Source organism: Lactuca saligna, chromosome 9 (genome assembly GCF_052625555.1).
Source record: "Lactuca saligna cultivar CGN05327 chromosome 9, ASM5262555v1, whole genome shotgun sequence".
Taxonomy (NCBI): Eukaryota; Viridiplantae; Streptophyta; class Magnoliopsida; order Asterales; family Asteraceae; genus Lactuca; species Lactuca saligna.
This window is the reverse complement of record NC_136425.1, coordinates 12,027,959-12,047,729: the sequence shown is the minus strand read 5'-3', so window position 1 is coordinate 12,047,729 and position 19,771 is coordinate 12,027,959. Positions and strand designations below refer to the sequence as shown.

Sequence of the window (19,771 nt, the reverse complement as noted above, 5' to 3'; positions counted from 1 at the left end):
TACCACAGGTACTTTTTATGAGAATTTTTTGACACATATGATCAAGATGATTTCAAAAAAATGATGTTTTTATGTGAATGAAACTATGAAGGATGTAACTAATATATATATTTTGGTTGAGGTATTTAATACTAGTGACCATTTTATCTAATTTACCAAAAATCAACTAAAAAACCAAACCCTAAAACCTCAAACCCAAACCATTACTACACGTTAATAAATAATCACTTTTTAAATAATATAATAATTAAAAAGACGCATAATTGACTTACGTTGTGAATGTCTTGAAAACTTGATAGAGGGTTTTGAGAAGCTCGCATCCGATACCACCATCACCAACCATAAGCACTTCTGCACACTAAAACGACATAAACACCACTCAAATCAATGGGAAACGAACTAAATAGTTAAATAGATGCATAATATAGTGAAATTGCATACTTTAATTGCAGATAGTTGTTGCTTAGACACCATTAAATATAACTACTCGTGGAACGGTGATGTCATGCGTGTGAGAGAAGAAAGATAAATGGTACGAGAATCTTAGAAGGTGAAAATGGGCAAATGTTAAAGGAAAGGGCGACAAAAGATCACCCCTACTATGCTCTCGTTTTTCTCGTTTTCCTACTTCCCTGTTTCGCAAAACCCAAATGAACATTAATTTGCCCCATAAACCTGCCATACATATGAAATTATAGAGAAACGAACCTAGATAGAAGTTGTGAAGGAGAATATGGGGAAAAAACTTAGCGAAAAATAAAACACCTCAAATCAACTTGTAAAGAATCATGAATCTCCCTCAGTAACCCTGACTCTATTTATATGTAGAAAGCTCCGAGAGAACAAGGGAAGATAAGGGGGATCATGTGGAAATCGAGGGGGTGGGAGAGCCCTTATACTCCTCGACAAAAATACATTTGCACGTAATCATGCAATCGTGGGAGAATGTAGCTGAAGAAGACAAAACACAATGGAGAACTATCCACAGTTAACGAATGACACCTAAAAGGGTAGGGAATGGGGAAACGTGAGAGGTATGAGAAACTGATTGCTCTGAGGTGAGAAGAACTGTCTTAATAACTGTAAATTAGGGAGTTTATGCGGTTGTGATCTAATCTTGAGAAACTCGTAGGGCTGAGCTTTTGACGACGGTTATTCACTCGTAGTCGTTAATAGTATTAATAATTAAAAAATGACAGACCAATTGTTCTAAATTAATCGTTTCGGATTTGTTATTGACATTTGATTTTGATTGACTAAAAATATATAAGTTGTATTTTTTTTTCTCACATTTGCACAAAATATTTTCAAACAACTATCTTTACTCACGTCCGAGATTTCCATTTCGAAATGTTTAAAACCGTCGTTTTCCAATCAAATGTTTGATTTTAAGTATTTGTATCATATATTTTTTCAAATTGTTGTGTTTTTTTAATTGTTAGAATTTAATAAAAAAATGAAGTATTTTCTTGAAATTTCAAAATTATTCATCGATATCAAATTTATTATTTAAATCCCAAAGTTTTCTCTTTTCGAATTTGAAATGTCAGTCCATAATGTATCTTTTAGTGAAAATATTTTTGTTGGTTTCCAAACTTTTAGGTCACTAAAAATTGGTTAGATTTTTATTTATTATAGAAAAAATGACAATAATAGACATAATTTTTTCCAAGTGTTTTCCATAAAAGATATAAAAAAAAAACATTCAAAAATATAAAAAATAACCATGATTTTTCGCAGGTAAAGCCACCTATGAAAATTGTTTTTTATCAACTTCGAACATTTATAGTTTTTTTATACAAACTCCGTTTAAGTTGATTTTTTTCTAACAAGGCCTTCCACACATATCTTGCACTTTAAATTTTAATGTTAGAAATTTTAACTCTAAAGTAGGGTACTTGGTTGAAAATATGAAAAAGAAGACCCAAACTTTGATCCTTCATCAATTTCGCATACGAATTCCATTTGAACTAAAATAATTTAAGTGTGTTTTTATAGAAAGGTTGTCTATTATACATCACACTCTCAATTTGGATATTAAAATGTCACAATTTGTAACTCTAAAGTAGGTTATTCGATGAAAATTATGAAAACTTCAAAAATTTTGCATACAAACTTAATAATAGTTGTAGACTATTATCTGGATATATATGTGAATTACAAAAAGCCTAGTCACCTATAAAAATTATGGTTATTATGATAATTTATGGTTATTATATGATAATTTTTTTGATTTAGTTATTATATAAAAGAATCTTTAAAACGATAATTATTATGATAACCTATAAAAATCAGGTTATTAGTATTTATTATGATAATTAGTTGTGAGACTCATATATTAAATAGGTTAATTTAAATAAAAAATTTATGTATTACATGTGTTAATTTAAATAAAAAGTTAAATATAAAAGTCAAAATATTTGAGAACTTTGAATTTGTAAGAAAAAAAAAATAATGAATTATTATAATGGAAATATTTTTTATCTTTTAAATTTAAACAAATAATTTAAATAAAGAAAAATGAGTTTTAATTTTAGGAATTTTGAAATTAAAAAGTAAGTTTATTAATGAAATTGATATCTATTTATTACTATATTTATTATAATTATATAAAAATATTATATATAATTTAAGAAAATAGAAAAACTAATAAAATAATTGTGGAAAAAAATTCAAACTAACCACACAAAATGATATTTGAAAAAAAAAAATTCAAACTAACCACAAAATAATATTTGGGAATCATTTTGAGAAATTGAATGAATTAGTAATAAAAATGATAAAAAAAAAAAAAAAAAAGATTTTCCTATTTTTAGTTATTTTATAAAAGAATCTTTAAAAAGATAATTATTATGATTAGATAAATCCTCTCGTTTGAATATGATTCGACTAATGTTGCAGTAAATTAGGTAAATCCTCAATGTGAACTTGCAACAAAGATCATCTTCTGTCTTAATTTCCCTCCCGATTCTTGTCTGAAGGTAACTCTTTTCCTCTCTGCGTATCTAGTGTCCACAGATGCATTGAAACTACTCATTGGGTTTTGTTTTGGAGGATAAACAAAACCCTAGACGTACTTATGCTCGATGATTAAGTTTGAGTTTACTGCATATTTGTTATTATGATGGCTATTATTATTGTTTCATATTGATGACAACTACCTGGTAAAGGCTTTGAGTTCATTCGACGGTGATAAATCTTAAAAGACAAAGTAATCATTACTCCCAAAATTAGAATTCAATTCTGCCATCTGAGTGCCGTTGGATTGTTGTTAACTTCGAATTTCAGAAAGTATAATGATATACGATTTTGATAACCATATTGAACTCGATTAAAAGCATAAGTTTTTCCAACACAATCTAAGTTCCAAAACTCCAGAAAACAATCTCAGTTTCATGTCGTCGTCTCTGATTTAGTTAGGTCTCAGTTGATGCTACGTTTGCAGTTGACTTTAGCGTTTCTGAAATCAATATGATTTGCACATTGCAGGCAATTCAATCCTTCTGTTGCCAGTTGTCACAGGATCTGAACAAGTATTTAGTCAGATATGAGCGATCTCCCAAATGCGTCTTCTTTGCTAGAATTAGACGTCAAGGATGATGATCAACACATGGCAAGTGCCACTAATAGCACAGAGAAAACCAATGGTACATGTTTGAACTGTTTGCTGAAGATCTATGCGTGTTATCACTGCTTCTTACAACCCTGAGTATTTATTTTTGAAATTAATTGTTGATACAGGGAAATCAAAGGAAGAGAATGACAGTGTTGAGGACGTGATTGAAGGAAATGATCAAAGGTTTGACATGTTAAAAGAACACTACAAGTTGCCCCTCGTATGGATTGACTTAGAAATGACTGGTGGGAATTTACTTTTGGTTTAGATTTTTATAGTAAAGAATTAAAAATGGAGGTAATTTACATTTACAGGCTTGAATGTCGAAGTAGATAGAATATTGGAGATTGCTTGTGTGATTACAGATGGGAAATTGAAGAAGCTCATAGAAGTTAGTTGCTAGTCTGTCTTTCCTTTTTATAATTTCAGCCATTGTCCTTTTTTTTTTTCTGAATATGGTTTGTGTTGTTTCTTTTAGGGTCCTGAATTGGTCATTCATCAAACAAAAGATTGTCTGGATAATATGGGAGAATGGTGCCAAGATCATCATGCAGCTAGTGGTAAGTAGCCTCTACCTCCTGCTTTCTATTTCTTCAATAAAATGTGTTTCTGTTTAAGTAACCAAAAACTATTTAGGCTTAACAATAACATGTCAATTTGTAATAGGGTTAACTGAGCAGGTGATACAAAGTAGAATCAGTGAAAAAGAAGCTGAAAAGCAGGTGATCTCAAAGTCAAAGTTAACTTTCTCTTTTTGCCTTTACAATGCATATATTAATCTAATTTAGGATTATGATGTTTGTATTGGTGTAGGTTATAGATTTTGTAAAGAGACATGTCAGTGCATATACTCCCCTGCTTGCAGGAAATTCAGTTTATGTTGATTTTATGTTCTTGAAGGTATTAAAAATAAAATAAAAAAGTTGGTCCCAAATTGTAATTTTTGTCCCATTGACACCAGCCACAAGGCCTTACACAACACATTATAAAATTTATGTTTCGAATTGTTGTTTTTTTATTGCAGAAGTATATGCCTGATTTGGCTGATCTTTTCTCTCATGTTATTGTGGATGTCAGCAGCATCAAGGCTTTATGTCGTTGTTGGTTTCCACAAGGTGACATTTCATCATAATAGCTAATGATATCTGCTCTTATTGAATATTGATTAAAAAATTATACTCTAAATCTTTGTCTACACTCTTGATACAGTTTTATTGGCATGAGATTTAATCAATTGTTAAGTTTTCAAGTTGTACCTTTGATTTTGATTACTTTTTGGTTGTAGTTAAGAAGGGTTTTCGAAAGGAGAAGAAGCATAGGGCCATGGGTGACATCAAAGAAAGCATAGCACAACTCAAATACTACCAGCAAAATGTGTTCAAATCACCAAAGTCCAAGAGATAATATCTACATGCTTCAATATTTCCTTAATTTTTTTTTTTTTTTTTTTACCAATTTATGCAACTTATATGAGTTATACAACCACATTGCAACTGTTTAAAAAATTGAAATGAAACGTGAAATGCATTATATAAACAAAGATTTTACCCCAAGAATACTTATGGCAAAGAAATCTTTGTTGCTTTGAGCAAATGAAGTATTTATACATCAACGAAGTTAACACTGTTTTCTTGGCTGAAAATTAAAATTACTATTTCTTTTGTAATTAACATCATCATTAGAAATTATTTCTGAAATCAGCAACCCAAAATGTTTTCAACATTTTTCTCTATTTCTTGAATAAGAAAATATATGAAGTAGGGAGTTTGCTTATTCCTGTCAGGTATATGTTGTGATGTTTTTAACTTGTTATTTGATTAGAGCGATAAATAATTTGTATTTGATCAAAGTGATTATAATTATGTAAAGGTCATATTATTAGTATAATGGTTTCTTTTATAAAATGGGAAATAGTACCATTTGGACGCCATAGAGGGTAAATTGTGAAACACTAGCTTGCAGTTAGGTTTTGAACATTGAAATTTCTTACATAATTTCACATCAACCACAAGGCTTTCATGACGCATGTATATATATATATATATATATATATATATATATATATATATATATATATATATATATATATATATATATATATATATATATATATATATATATATATATATATATATATAGGGTTAGGTTTATTTGAGACCACCTATATTTTGTGAAACCGTGAAACGTATTTTTTTATTTTTTTTTATTTTTATTTTATTTTTTTTAATTTTTTTTAGTTAATTCATGTTCCGAAAATAATATTTAAAAAAAGAATTTTTTGATTTTTCCATTTATTTTGCATTTTAAAATTATTTTTAGAATATATACAGTGTAATATTCTATTTAGAATATTTCACGTATTTTTAAAAAAAAATAGAATTTTTTTTTAATTTTTTTTAGTTAATTCAAGTTCCGAAAATAATATTTAAAAAAAGAATTTTTTGATTTTTCCATTTATTTTGCATTTTAAAATTATTTTTTTAGAATATGTCAGTGTAATATTCTATTTAGAATATTTTACGTATTTTTCAAAAAAAAAAAACGGAATTTTTTTTATTTTTTTTTTATTTTTTTTTTATATTTTTTTTAGTTAATTCAAGTTCCGAAAATAATATTTAAAAAAAGAATTTTTGGATTTTTGCATTTTAAAATTATTTTTAGATTTGGTCTCACGGTCTCATAAAATTAGAATGGTCTCAAATGAACCTGAACCTATATATATATATATATATATATATATATATATATATATATATATATATATATATATATATATATATATTAAATCTAATGAGTTTAATGAATTAAGCACTTAATCAAGAATACTATACACAAATGTTAATCTGGACAATGACTTAAAGAGCGTAAGCAAAAAAAAATATATATGACTTAATGTGTTAAGACACTAACTATTTACATATTTGCTATTTGTGGGGGGGGGGGGGGTTATTTGGGGTTTTTTTTTCAACTTCTTTTACGTTGAAACTGTTGAATATTATGAAATTTGTGTTTTTGGAATTAAAAAATAGAACAATCATTTAATTTCATTGAGACAGTTTATACAGTTTAAAAAACAAAACATAACTTATATATAGACAAGCTAACCTGACACACAAAATTACTTGTTACAAAAATTGATGGATAGAAAAAACATTATATATTATCCTTTGGGTTAAAGCCAAACGGCTGCAGAGTATAATAAGAAGTGTGTTTGTTTTTTTAACATCTGCATACTGCTGCAGATATTAAAAAATTAAAATAAACTAATTTTATAAACCGAAAATAGCTTTTTAATACGTAAAATTTAATAATGTATAACATTTCGGTAAAAATTAATGATATTTCAGTAAAAAAGAATGATATTTCAACTAAAAATAAAGATATTTTAGTAAAAAATAATGATATTTCATCAAGAAATTATCATTATTGAATATAAAAAAATGAAAAATAAATTCAATAAGAATAAACGAAAAAAAACAGAAAAAATGTGAAATAAAATTTTAATAACATATAATCAAAATTTCAGCAATAAAAAAAGAAGAAGAAGATGTTGGAAGAGGTTAGAAGAGGCAGTACAAGTGCTGCGCCAAATAGAGCCTGCGCAGAGGTTTTTGATTCAGAAGACTTCTAAAAAACAAACAACTGCGAGATGAAAAGTGTTGCACGTGTGCTGCGCCGCGCAGCAGTAAGAGGTTTGAAGAGGTTTTTTCCAAAAAACAAACAGCACCTTAGTTTTTGAAATATTCTTATGGGTGCTGATTCGCAAATAATAAATTTTTCTCTATATATAACAATTTGTGTTTTAAAATATTGTAGCGTAAAACTCTACAAAGCATAAATTATCGTGTTCAAAAAAGCTTGTTATAACTACTTCATTATAGGTTGAATTTTGATAAAAGGTGTGTATGAGATGTCTAAATGGTGTTAATTTAGTAGTACCGTAACCATTTTAGACATTTTATTCCCTTGAGAGTTTGAAAGTTGTTCCAACTCAGTAATCGTAACCCCATTATAACAGGTTTATAGGTTATTCAACTTTTTCTTTTTATAATTTTGGCTTAAGTTTTAAATTTTGTGACGAAATTGGTTTCAACTTTTTTATTTACAAACTCGCCAAATATTTTTTATAACTTTGTTTTTACATGTTTTTCTTATAAATTCCTATTTTTCCGAATTCGTTTTTATAAAGAGTAAATTATATGAATGGTCCCTATGGTTTGGGGTAATTTGCGTGCTTGGTCTTCAACTTATTTTTTTAATTTGGAAGGCCCCTGTTGTTTGTTTTTGTTATATGTTTGGTCTCTACTATTTGTTTTTGTTACACGTTTAGTCCCTATCTTAACTAAATTGGGAAAAGAGAGGGAGGGGGGGGGGGGGGGGGGGGGGGGACTGGAAGTGTGTTCAACATAATCTTTTTTAAGTAATAAACAGTATGGGCCTTTCGAGTTAAAAAAATAAATTAAAGACCAAACGCACAAATTACTCTAGACCATAGGGGCTATTCGTGTAATTTACTCTTTTATAGATTCGCCTTCTAAATTTTTTACATATTTGTTTTATGTTTGTTATTTAAGATTTATTTACGGCTTTTATATGTTTTTCTACATATAATGATTAATGAATATATCGAGATACCTCAAATTTATATTTGAACATATTTTCTATTCAATGTCTGAAAGTTTTATTTTAACATATATTCTCTAATACATCCTCAAGAAAAACGTTCAGTCGAGGGTCTAGTTTGTGTGACATCTTTTTAAAATGTTGTCCTATTTCCATCCTATTATCCATAAGAATAACAGCATATTATGTACTTGACATGAACAATATAACATACAAATGCATTGCTGCAAAGAGATTGATATAACAATTATTAAAACACACCGTTGTGTATAATGTAAATTTGGGTTACATCAAAATCATTATTATATTTCGATAGTTCGAACACATGATTAAAGAAAAGAGAATATTAAAATAAAAAAAAATAAAAAAAGTCGAGATTTATGTGAAAAATGTAAAAGTTGTAAAAACAATCTTTAAAAACATGTATAAAAATGAATATGTAAAAAAAAAACAAATTTATAATTATTTTTACATACATGTAACAGGCAAGTTTTTAAAAAGTGTGGACAACTTTGTGAAAACAAGATGAGATCATCATCAAAAAAATTAACACATAGATCAAATTTAAGGGCCTATGGAAATTAATTGATCTAATTCTAACCAACCGATCAAAGTACAATCTGATCGACTATATTAGATATCCAATCACAATTGGATTGGATTAGTTTTAATTTTTCAAAATCCAATTATATTGTTTCAAATTAGATTTGATCAATCTTGGAGGACCCTAAAATCTCATGGATAAGCAAACCATCAAACATTCATGCATTGGATATCCCATAAATTCCAATTACCATCAACTAATATCTAGTTACCATCCAATTGAATTTTAAACTTTAAACGTTTTTCTTTTTACCGTACTTTGGTTGAACTTTCAACATTTATTTAGCATAATTATATTTGATGGTTATTCGATAGAAAATTGATTAGAATTGATTGTATAATAGATAAACAATCAAATATATTCAATGGAAAAACATATCCAATTAGATCGGCTTGTTTCAATTCAGTTGTATATAACGAAATGAACTTGATCAATTGACAAAATTCAACATCCAATGGATAACTGGATTAGATCGTCTCCATCACAATTCGTTGGATTTCAACCGACAACCACCCATATACCAAAATTATAATTAAAAAAATGGTGTAACATATAAAGTAGTCTGTTTCCTCACAATGTTTACCTATGTAAAATGGCATTTTGGATACAGTAACAAATCTTTGGCTTCCAGCATGTCTTTTTAACTACCCCTTAATTTTCTTAAAGCTAATATATTGATATTTATATTATCAAAAATACAGTTACTGGTATTATAGACGATCCTTAAGATATACTCATATATCGACTAAATGTCAAGTGGCACAATTCTAGAGTATGATCCTAATGATATCATGTTGCATCCTTAAAATTTTATTAACATTTACTACTTAAAAAAAATATAATATCACTATTCATATTTTGAATTTAAAAAGCTAAGGGGCGGTTTGATTGACTTCTGACCTACTCCAGTCAGAAGTTTTTGCTGACCCGGTCTGAGTCTATATGTTTGATGCCATCTATCTAACCTATGACTCGGTCCAAAACTCTCCTAAATCCTCTGACTCGGTCCAAGGAAAAAAAGCGCATGATTGGGTCATCTTCATCATCTGCCCTTTTTCCCTTTGCGCTTGATCGACATCGCAAGCCAACTTCTTCCTCCTTACCGTCTTCTCCCTAAGACAATGTAGCCCTTTATTACCCTTCTTCATAAAACGACCGTTGAAACGAGACTAGCCACCATCGTTCATGCTCTCCATTCGTTGTTTCGCTAACGTTATCGCCGATGCCATCATATTCCTCCTCCACATTGTCGTCTTGCTCAGGTGAGTTCTTTTTTTGAACAACAAGATGTTAGCTATCGATTGGATCGATTTCACAAAATCAAAATCGATTTCAACAGGTGAAATTGCTGTTGTTCTGTGTTCCGATTATCTTATTGTTGATGTGCTCTGATTCTTGTTGTTGATGTGCTCTGATTTCAATTTTTGTTCATCATGCACCTGATTTCAGTTTTCCCTGTTGTAGATATGCTCTGATTTCAATTTTTTTTATCTTGCACCTGATTTCGAATTTGATTTTCCTTCTATTACCTGATCATTTCGATTTCAAAGATCATCAAGAAAGATTTATGCAAGGATGTGGATTGCCAAACACCTTCTGCTTTCTAGATTGAATCCCCAACAACAAGCTTTTTCGAGGTCTAGAGCTCGTGGTTTTTTTTTTAGAGTTCTGGATCATTTTCTTGCTTCAAGTTGCTTAATATTTCAATTATGCTTTTGATGTTTTGCTATTGGTTTCTTATCAATTAATGTTCTAATGTTGAATCAACAACAAGAACATAGATCATTGATTTCTTATGAGTTGGATTTGAGGGGATCCAACTAGTAATGTGGAGAAATTGATTATGATCCTATCAGACAATGTAGTATTGTTAGTTCTGATGAACATCTTGATGCTCTAGGAGTAGTAGTTGATTTGATTTTCTTGCCTTGATCTTGCTTTACGCGATTTTCTTGTTCATTATTTTGTTGTTGTGCTCATGATTATTTGTTGTTGTTGTGCAAGGAATTTGTTCCTCTAAAACGTATTTGTATTTCTCAGATTCTAAAGGGATAAAAATTCTTCTTCAATGGGAGCTCCTACAACTAATTTGAAGGATCTTCACATGAATCCAAATGATTTGAAAGATGTAGCATCTACAACAGTTTGATGTTTGTATGCTAGAGTTTCTCGTGATTTTGATAATAATGATTGATCTTGTTGTAAGGATAGTCTCTACAATGTGTAATTAGTAAAACTATATCTATAATTTGTCAAGTTAAACGTGAAGATGTAGGAACTCGGTTGTGTTATTTAATTTTTTGTTTTTTATGAGATTGCATTAAGGTTTGTTTTTTATTCATAGAACTTGAAACTTTGAAGGTGTTTGCTCTTATGAATGTATTTGTTTTATCTTGGTATATTCTAATCAAATTAGGACTTAGATATGATAATGTTTTGCTCATTATAAAAATACGTCATCCCAAATGTAAAATGGTAAATCATAAAGGAATTATTACAAAAAAATATTGTTTTAGGGTAATATAGTTATTTTGTACGGTCAGTCAGAAGTAAAATCAAACAGCAAGTTTCAGTCAGAAGTTAACTCAGTCAGAACTTCTAACCCAGTCAGCTTCAAACTCAGTCAGATCTAACCCAGTTAGCAACTATCAAACGACCCATAAATCAGGATTTAAACTTTGAATTTTTTAATCATTACCTTTTATATATTTTACAAATTTTGGCCACATTAAGCAAAAAAAAAAAAAAAAAAAAAAAAAAAAAAAAAAAAAAAAAAGTTTATATATTTTGAGCCGTTAATTCCAAACTTACAACTTAAGTATTTGAAATATTAATCTATTGCTACATTTGAAAGACATAATTCTATGCAAACCATATAAAAAAAGTTGTTGATGTAACTAATTATTTTTTAGATTTATATGATGTATAGTTTTTTTCCTTTCATTAAAAGATAATAACTTTTTTTTAGATCATATATAGTATCATATAATCATTTTAACCATCTTTTTTTAAAAAACAAAAAACAAAATAAAATTACGAAATCATTTAAATCTCATTTATTAAAGTATAATATTATCTTACATTGACAATTATACTTCAATATAACTTAGTATTGAACTTTTAAAATTTTTTATTTTATCTTTCTAGTTTCATTGTCTATTTTATAATCTTGTACTTTTGGCGAGTATTTAACAAGTATGTAAAAGGAAAAGAGTTACTATCATTGATTGAAGACAACCTTTGGTATTCAAAAATAAACATAACAATATATAAAAATATTGATTTTGGTTATTTTTTCTATATTAATTTCTAAATAATTACAATCGATAATGATTATTATAGTTGTGTACCGGTGGTTATTTCTTACACATTCATATGAAAAATAATTCTATAAAAATGTGTTTGTAAGGAAAACGGTTACATTCGGTTTCCTGATACAAACATGCTTCGTAACGATTGCGACAAAACTGAACGACATGTTTTAATTTCGAACGCCGATGTATCGCCGGAATATTTAGCCGTTTCCATGCCGGTCGATCATTATTCGCATGCATTTAAATTCCTATTTCCTAGCATCTCCTACCATGATCTGTTCATCTTCTCATTACACTATAAACGACGTTAACATATCGTTTCAGTTAACTTTTCATTCCGCGTATCGATCGAAAGTCAGTCTACGATTTTCACCTTAACCGCGATGATCTCTGCACTCTTTTGTTAAACTCAACCGAAAATGACGCATCGATTAGAAAATAAACAGTTCCAATCGTATTTAAATCTGTAATTACAGTGTAGATTGATCTAAATCATGGCGGGTGATGGAGGAGAAGGGACGTCGTTGGAGTTTACACCTACATGGGTTGTAGCCGCCGTCTGTACTGTCTTCGTCAGCGTTTCCCTCTTCGTCGAACGGCTACTGCACTACGCCGGCAAGGTGGGTCTTAAACTTTCAATTGACATAGTTTCTCTTTATTCAAATTTGTGTAAAGTTTAGTTTCTTCTCTGATTTGTGTAGAAATTGAAAAAGGAGGGGCGCAAGCCACTGTTTGAAGCTCTGCAAAAAGTCAAGGAAGGTATTCTTCTTTTGGAAAGTCAAATTATAGACTCAATCTCCATTAAAATTTATGCATGTTCTTCAATGGTGTGCACTAATCTGGCATAACTAGGCGTTGAGCTCTATCAGTTTTATTGTTTTGTTGATGCAGAATTGATGCTGTTAGGGTTTATTTCACTACTATTGTCTGTTTGTCAAGATAGGATTGTTAAGATCTGTGTGAACGAGACTACCATGGAACACTTTCTTCCTTGTCCGTTAAAAGCAAAAGAAAAGATGATTGATCCCAAGTCAAAAAACTCATCTACTATTCGCCAATTGCTCGGAGATAAAAAAACTTCAATGGGTTATTGTGCTCAGAGGGTAATCAAATCAATCTAGCTTTTATGTTCAACAATGAAAAGCTTAATTTATCCAATAAATAAATAGTACAAATATTTACACTCTTCATTCTCCAATTACAGAATAAGGTGCCATTGTTATCAGGCGAGGCTCTGCATCATCTACACATCTTTATTTTCATACTAGCAGTTGTACATGTGACGTTTTCTGTTCTCACTGCTGTATTTGGAGGGTTTAAGGTTAGTAAATATTGTCTTCTGGAAACTGTTTTCTTTCACTTGATTGATTAGTGTATCTTTTGTAATAATGTATTAACTAATAGATACGCCAATGGAAGCAATGGGAAACATCTGTCAGAGAAGAAAATCTCAACACTACACAAGGTGATTCAGGTTATATCGATCGATCACAATATATATAGCTGCTATGGATTTCATGATCTCTCTAATTTTTATACTTCCATTTCATTTTATGAATCTAAACTGTGATGATTTACATGCAGTTCAAGAACCGACGATCACAGACGTTAGAAATCATGATTTCATCAGGAAACGGTTCTTGGGTTTTGGCAAACGTTCAGCTCTTTTAGGTTGGCTGGTAAGGTATTATCTTAATTATCTTTTTTCCCAATTTAATTTGTTCTTCAAAACATCTTATTAATTATGTTATCCTAATTAATTAATGATCAAATTTGAAGCATTCTTTCTTCAAGCAATTCTATGGATCAGTGACGAGGCCAGATTATGTAGTTCTTCGATCCGGTTTTATTATGGTATGTATTTATTATTCTTTTTAAAAATCTAGTAAATGCATGCTAATGATCATATGATCATGATCTTGGTTTTATATATGCATGGGCATGGCAGACACATTGCAAGGGAAGCCGAAATTTTAATTTTCACAAGTACATGATACGTGCACTTGAAGATGATTTTAGGAAAGTTGTAGGCATCAGGTAATTAAGTGCTGTCAAATTCAAGCCAAAGAAAAAAGTAATTTAATTAATAATTATGATTCATTTTCATAGCTCATTGATGGAGTATGCTGTGCTAACTGCTAAATCTAATTTATGGTTTTATTGGTACGTTGTAGTTGGTATTTGTGGATATTCGTGATCATATTCATGTTACTGAATGTCAATGGTATGCAACACTTTTACCATTTTACGTTTTATTTATCTAGTTTCACTGTTCTTTTGAACTTTCGGGGGACAAAAATAATTATTGTTTCTTGGTTTCGTGCAGGTTGGCATACGTATTTTTGGATAGCTTTTGTTCCATTAATCGTAAGTTGTGAAATAAATCCAATATGTTGATCTATTAAAATCTTCTACTTAAATACTGTGATGAAATAAAATTCAATTGTTTATTACTATTATTATTATTATTATTTTCTTCAGTTGCTACTTTCGGTGGGATCGAAGCTTGAACACATAATCATTCAATTGGCTCATGAAGTTGCGGAGAGGCATATAGCCATAGAAGGCGAACTGGCAGTAAAACCTTCAGATGACCATTTTTGGTTTCATCGCCCAAAACTCGTCCTTCTCTTCATACATTTTATTCTCTTCCAAAATGCCTTTGAGATTGCCTTCTTCTTCTGGATATTGGTAAGTTTATCTATGTCAAATTAAACGCTCCTATCAAGTATCAATACCTAATAAATAAAAAAGAAATTGACATCAATTGTTTCCGTTTCTTTATCGACAGATTCAATTTGGATTCGACTCGTGCATAATGGAAAAATTGATTTACATTATCCCCAGACTCATCATTGGGTAAATAAATTTAAACATTGTTTGGGATTCAAAATGTGGTAATGATTAAAATTCATTAATTTGTTTTTTGTTTCGTTTAGGGTTTTTATTCAAGTTTTGTGCAGTTACAGTACTCTACCACTTTATGCGCTGGTAACACAGGTAATTTATTTCGTCTTTAATTTGTTGTTTTTAATTCCCACTTTACAAAGAGATGATGTTAAACGCATGATACTATGACGCAGATGGGAAGTAGTTTCAAGAAGTCGATATTTGAAGAGCATGTACAAGTAGGTCTTATTAGTTGGGCTCACAAAGCCAAGAGAAATAAAGCTCTAAACGCCACAACCAACAACTCTGCCCAAGATGGCCCTGGCGGCGGTGGTGGTGGTGGAGGAGGAGGAGGAGGAGGTGGTGGTGTGGAGCTAGAAGGAATTCATATTGCTAGAGATCCACAACGATCTACGAATACATGAAGATTTTAACTTCACATTTGCCTCCCAAACCAACTCATGAGCTCTTTGAGCTCTAGAGTTCATCAAGATTAACCTATAGGATGATTTTATCTCTTGATCATGGTTTGACACGAAATCATATCTGCACATCAAGATCATGATTTTAACTTTGACCCGTTAATCCAATAATGATTAATTGGTGAACATGTGAGGTCATTATAAGTTTTAGTGATGCTAATTATGGAACAAATGTCATCAATCAGATATATAAATTATCAATGATAGTATTAGTTGTCAAATTGAATATGAAACGAAACTATATTATCTATAATTAGGGAATGGACAAAGCATATGATTGATGTAAGAATTTGAATTTTAATGATAAACCTGATAATACATGTTCTAATTATAAGATATATGTGGAGATTTTAGTTTACTCTTTAAAAGAGTCCTTAAAGAGAATGGATGCTCTTAACATATATAAAATGTTAGAGAACCGTGTCGGTTCAATGTGTGATATCATAGATGTTAAAACCTTGGAAAAGAATATAGAATGAAATGTGTACCTATTCAGATATAATCATCAATATATGATGCCTAATGAGAAAAAGATTAAGTGTAAAGTAAACATTGACACAACAATAATATACGATTTTATATTGGCATCTTGAAATGTTTGATATAAGTAATCAAGTTTTAGCTTGTAGAAATCAATTGTTAGTATTTGTTGCAATTGTTTGACATTCTGAATCAAATAAACATGTGGATTTTCCTGTTATTTGGCATCTTGGAATAGTTTTATTCTCCTTAAGCTTAGTATTGTGACTTGGAGGGTGAGTTTAGATCGCGCCCACTACAACCAATTTGGTGGACGAAGGGTTTGATGTTGATTTTGTGCTTTATCCCTTTTGTAACACCCACAACGAGAGCTTGTGTCATCTTCCTCTAAATTGTAATATGGGTAAGTCTATTCGTTTTGTAGCTCTTGGTGTGACTGTTGGGAATATTAGGGTTTACGGTGGAGATCTGGATACCAGTTTGGATCGTGATATCACTTTCCGAACTGATATTTATACCCTATGTCTGGGTTACAAGAAATTCAGCCTAGGATAATCCAAGCGGACACCTACGTTTCTAGGCACAAAAAACGTAAGCTATTATGCTAAAAGGTTCTGTTAATGTGTGATGAAAAACGAGAGCTAAAAACCGTGCCTCTTCTGAAAACGAAGAGTTGTTTATATACTAAACACAATTAGGGTTTCATTAGGGTTGTACCGTCATTACTTGCTTAGGAAGCAAGTAATATTAATCCGGATTAGGGTTACCAAAAACTAACGAATTTCGTTAGATTTACCATAATCACCCTCAAGAAATTGAATTTTCCATTATGTTCCCACATGCAAAATTCGGTGAGGTTTTGGGACCCCAGCCAGGGGCTCTACCCCTTAGACCCCGCTAGGGGCGCTGCCCCTAGACCCCGCCAAAGGGGTGCTACCCCTTTGGAAACCCCGGACCCGGGGGCGCTACCCCCGGATCCCCGACTAGTCGTCGAACCAGCTTCTGACTCGATCTTATACATGCGTGCACTCCGCACAAACCCGTACATGTATTAGAGTACAAATCATGAAACCCCTTAGCTCACATGTTAGTTCCAATTACTTAAAATGACATGGTGACACTAAAATCACCAAGAGTGACTATGCAAAATAATGTGAAAAACCGCAAATTTGGTGGTTAAAAGGAACCAAATTTAATGTGAATCAAGGCAATTGTTTTGATTGTTTTGATGAAGTTTCATCACGGTCCTTTAGGTTATTTAGACATTTCGGAACAATATTATCTTTAGATAGACAAAACATAGTAAAAAACAAAAAATTATTAGATTGTTACTCGATCTTTTTCTTTTGAGTAAATTACACGAATGGTCCCTATGGTTTAGTGTAATTTGCGCGTTTGGTCCCTAACTTATTTTTTTAACTCGGAAGGTCCCTATTGTTTGTTTTTGTTACGCGGTTGGTCCCTGTCTTACCTAAAAAGACTATTTTGCCTTTGATTTTTTAAATTTATTTAAATAAACACAACTCTAACCTCACCCATTCACCTTACCTTATCTACCCTAACATTTTTTCCTATTCAAATAATAGTATTTTTAGCTAAGATAGGGACCAAGCACGTAACAAAAATAAACAGTAGGGACCAAACGCGTAACAAAAACAAACAACAGGGACCTTCCGAGTTAAAAAAATAAGTTAGGGACCAATCACGCAAATTACCCCAAACCATAGGGACCATTCGTGTAATTTACTCTTTTCTTTTTTTTGGATTGTTAATACAAATCTACTATAATAAATGAAAGTTTTTTTACCACATGTTCTCTTCTCATTCATTTGGATACATGGTATTTTCTAGAATTTTTAAAATTTTTATTTTCCACTTTTCATTTTATTGTATTTTTTATTTTATTATATTAAAATTCCATATTTTAATAATTCAAAATTTTCTCATTTTTCTTATAAATTCAAACTTTTCAAATAATTAAAATTTATATATATATTTTTTAATTAAACTCATGTAATACATGGATCTCACACCTAATCTCTAATGTAAAAGGAATTTGGTCCCTCAATTGATTTTTTTTTAGAAAGTAATCGAGTTTGATTAATCTGTGGCATTTCTTTATTCGTTACGTTATAAATGACAATATTTCGTTTTCAAAGATAACATTGAGTCACACCTAGTACAACTTTCAACTGGTTCAACCCGAGTTAAAACGTAAATTAACAACCAGCAAAGAAATTAGTTATCGTCTTCTGATTCTCCATATACAAACAAAGGGGTCCTAAATTTAACCCAGTGGTACCAAATCCTCCAGAGCAGTTTGTGGACGACATTAACAAACTTACCCCCCACTCCCCAGTTCTCTATGCACCTCATTCTCTTCTCCCCCTCTCTCCACAATTCAAACCCTAACATTTTTGGTTCGGGGAAAACAGGTTTGTGCTTCAAGATCATACAAAGACGATGATGAAGCAGTATGTATCATCATCATCACCATCGCTTAAAATAGCAACCACCGGAGGATTAATTACGTTGTCGAATTTGAATTTGCATTTTCCATCTTCTCCACACTGTTGTCGAGATCCTAAACCCAGTTCCTCTTCCTTCCCTCTGGTACCATTGCTGTGACTAATCCATATCTGATAATCACTCACGCACACACACCGAGAGTAGTTTATTGCTGATGGTGAATTGTTGATCGGATTTTGGTGTCCATGAACAGATTGCAGCTAAATTTGTCATTTCGTCTAGGAACGCCGTTTGCTACGCAGTCCAAGAGTCATCCGCCGCTTCTACTGGTATTCTCAGCAGTGTCAGACAATTACGGTTTAGTTTCTGAATTTGCACATATTGTTAGGGATGCCCGTATTTCGGTTTATGCTTTATCCTTTGGTTGGTTTCGGTAATGGTAATCATCTCGAATAAAATAAAATTGCTGTTTGCATCTTTTAGTTGCTGCCGAAACTAAAGAGGATAAAGAGGGAGAATCCAAAGCGGCTGCTGCTCCGGCGAAGCCAAAGGCTCCGGCAAAAGCCCCTGTTAAGGCGTTACCGGAGATGATGAAAGAGGACGTGATTCCTTCCCTAAGATCGATTCTTGAAACTCAACAAGATATATCCGAACTTGAATTGTTTTTTGAAGACAACAAGGTTAGTCCCACTCCTCCCATTTCATCTTCATCATCATCATCTTACTGAAAAACGTATGTACTGCTAGTGTAAATCAAAATTTGAAATATATAAATTGGAGAGGTTAAAAATTACCGCGTAATCTTGATTTGAGTCTAATAACAAGTTATTAAGATGCATGTAATGTGTGTTCCCTTATGCAAGCAGCTAGAAGGGTCCTTTATGAAGAAGGGTATACCATATTCATTCTGGGCTTTATTCCCAGATGGTAACATCACAGGTCAGTTCTTCTTCCTCCCCAAACCTCATTCATTAAAAAAGCAAACTCAAGAACACCATTTGATTATTAACAGGTCCAAAAGGGTTTTCAATATCATCATACGGGTCAACTGCAAGCAATGTGGAACCTTTTCTGGTGGATGAGAAAAAAGTGACATCAAAACTTCTTGTTTTCTGGGTTGAAAAGCGTTTAGCTGCTCAAGGAATAATTCCCGTCTGGACGGATTAAGATCATGTTTCTAAGCGGTCACACTCAACAGCAACCATATACATGATAATGTACAAGTTTTTCGGATCTTGATGCTGTAAACACAACGTTTATAATAGCATTCATTCACTTGGATCTTTATTTTTTA

General features: G+C 31.1%; 3 protein-coding genes across 4 annotated transcripts; all 3 read left to right on the top strand.

Annotated features, from left to right (window-relative positions):
- Positions 1 to 2,848: 2,848 nt before the first annotated feature.
- On the top strand, positions 2,849 to 5,172 carry LOC145015875 (oligoribonuclease-like). Of its 2 annotated transcripts, none has more exons than XM_078974347.1 (9): positions 2,849 to 2,981; positions 3,490 to 3,647; positions 3,742 to 3,861; positions 3,931 to 4,007; positions 4,095 to 4,176; positions 4,283 to 4,338; positions 4,430 to 4,516; positions 4,641 to 4,731; positions 4,902 to 5,172. In XM_078974347.1, the coding sequence occupies exons 2-9, from the start codon at positions 3,548 to 3,550 to the stop codon at positions 5,018 to 5,020; spliced, it is 732 nt and encodes a 243-aa protein (XP_078830473.1). In that variant the 5' UTR covers positions 2,849 to 2,981; positions 3,490 to 3,547; the 3' UTR covers positions 5,021 to 5,172. The 2 variants fall into 2 exon arrangements, with proteins under 2 accessions (XP_078830473.1, XP_078830474.1); XM_078974348.1 differs by lacking the exon at positions 2,849 to 2,981 and adding an exon at positions 3,001 to 3,211.
- A 7,152-nt stretch (positions 5,173 to 12,324) lies between these two features.
- LOC145015998 (MLO-like protein 1) lies at positions 12,325 to 15,471 on the top strand. Its single transcript, XM_078974447.1, has 14 exons — positions 12,325 to 12,777; positions 12,859 to 12,916; positions 13,049 to 13,260; positions 13,362 to 13,478; positions 13,562 to 13,622; positions 13,742 to 13,836; positions 13,937 to 14,011; positions 14,106 to 14,194; positions 14,332 to 14,381; positions 14,484 to 14,524; positions 14,639 to 14,848; positions 14,949 to 15,016; positions 15,097 to 15,157; positions 15,241 to 15,471. The coding sequence occupies exons 1-14, from the start codon at positions 12,652 to 12,654 to the stop codon at positions 15,469 to 15,471; spliced, it is 1,494 nt and encodes a 497-aa protein (XP_078830573.1). The 5' UTR covers positions 12,325 to 12,651.
- A 2,839-nt stretch (positions 15,472 to 18,310) lies between these two features.
- Positions 18,311 to 19,771, top strand: LOC145015121 (DUF2996 family protein). Its single transcript, XM_078973571.1, has 5 exons — positions 18,311 to 18,621; positions 18,731 to 18,806; positions 18,961 to 19,157; positions 19,344 to 19,416; positions 19,490 to 19,771. The coding sequence occupies exons 1-5, from the start codon at positions 18,472 to 18,474 to the stop codon at positions 19,642 to 19,644; spliced, it is 651 nt and encodes a 216-aa protein (XP_078829697.1). The 5' UTR covers positions 18,311 to 18,471; the 3' UTR covers positions 19,645 to 19,771.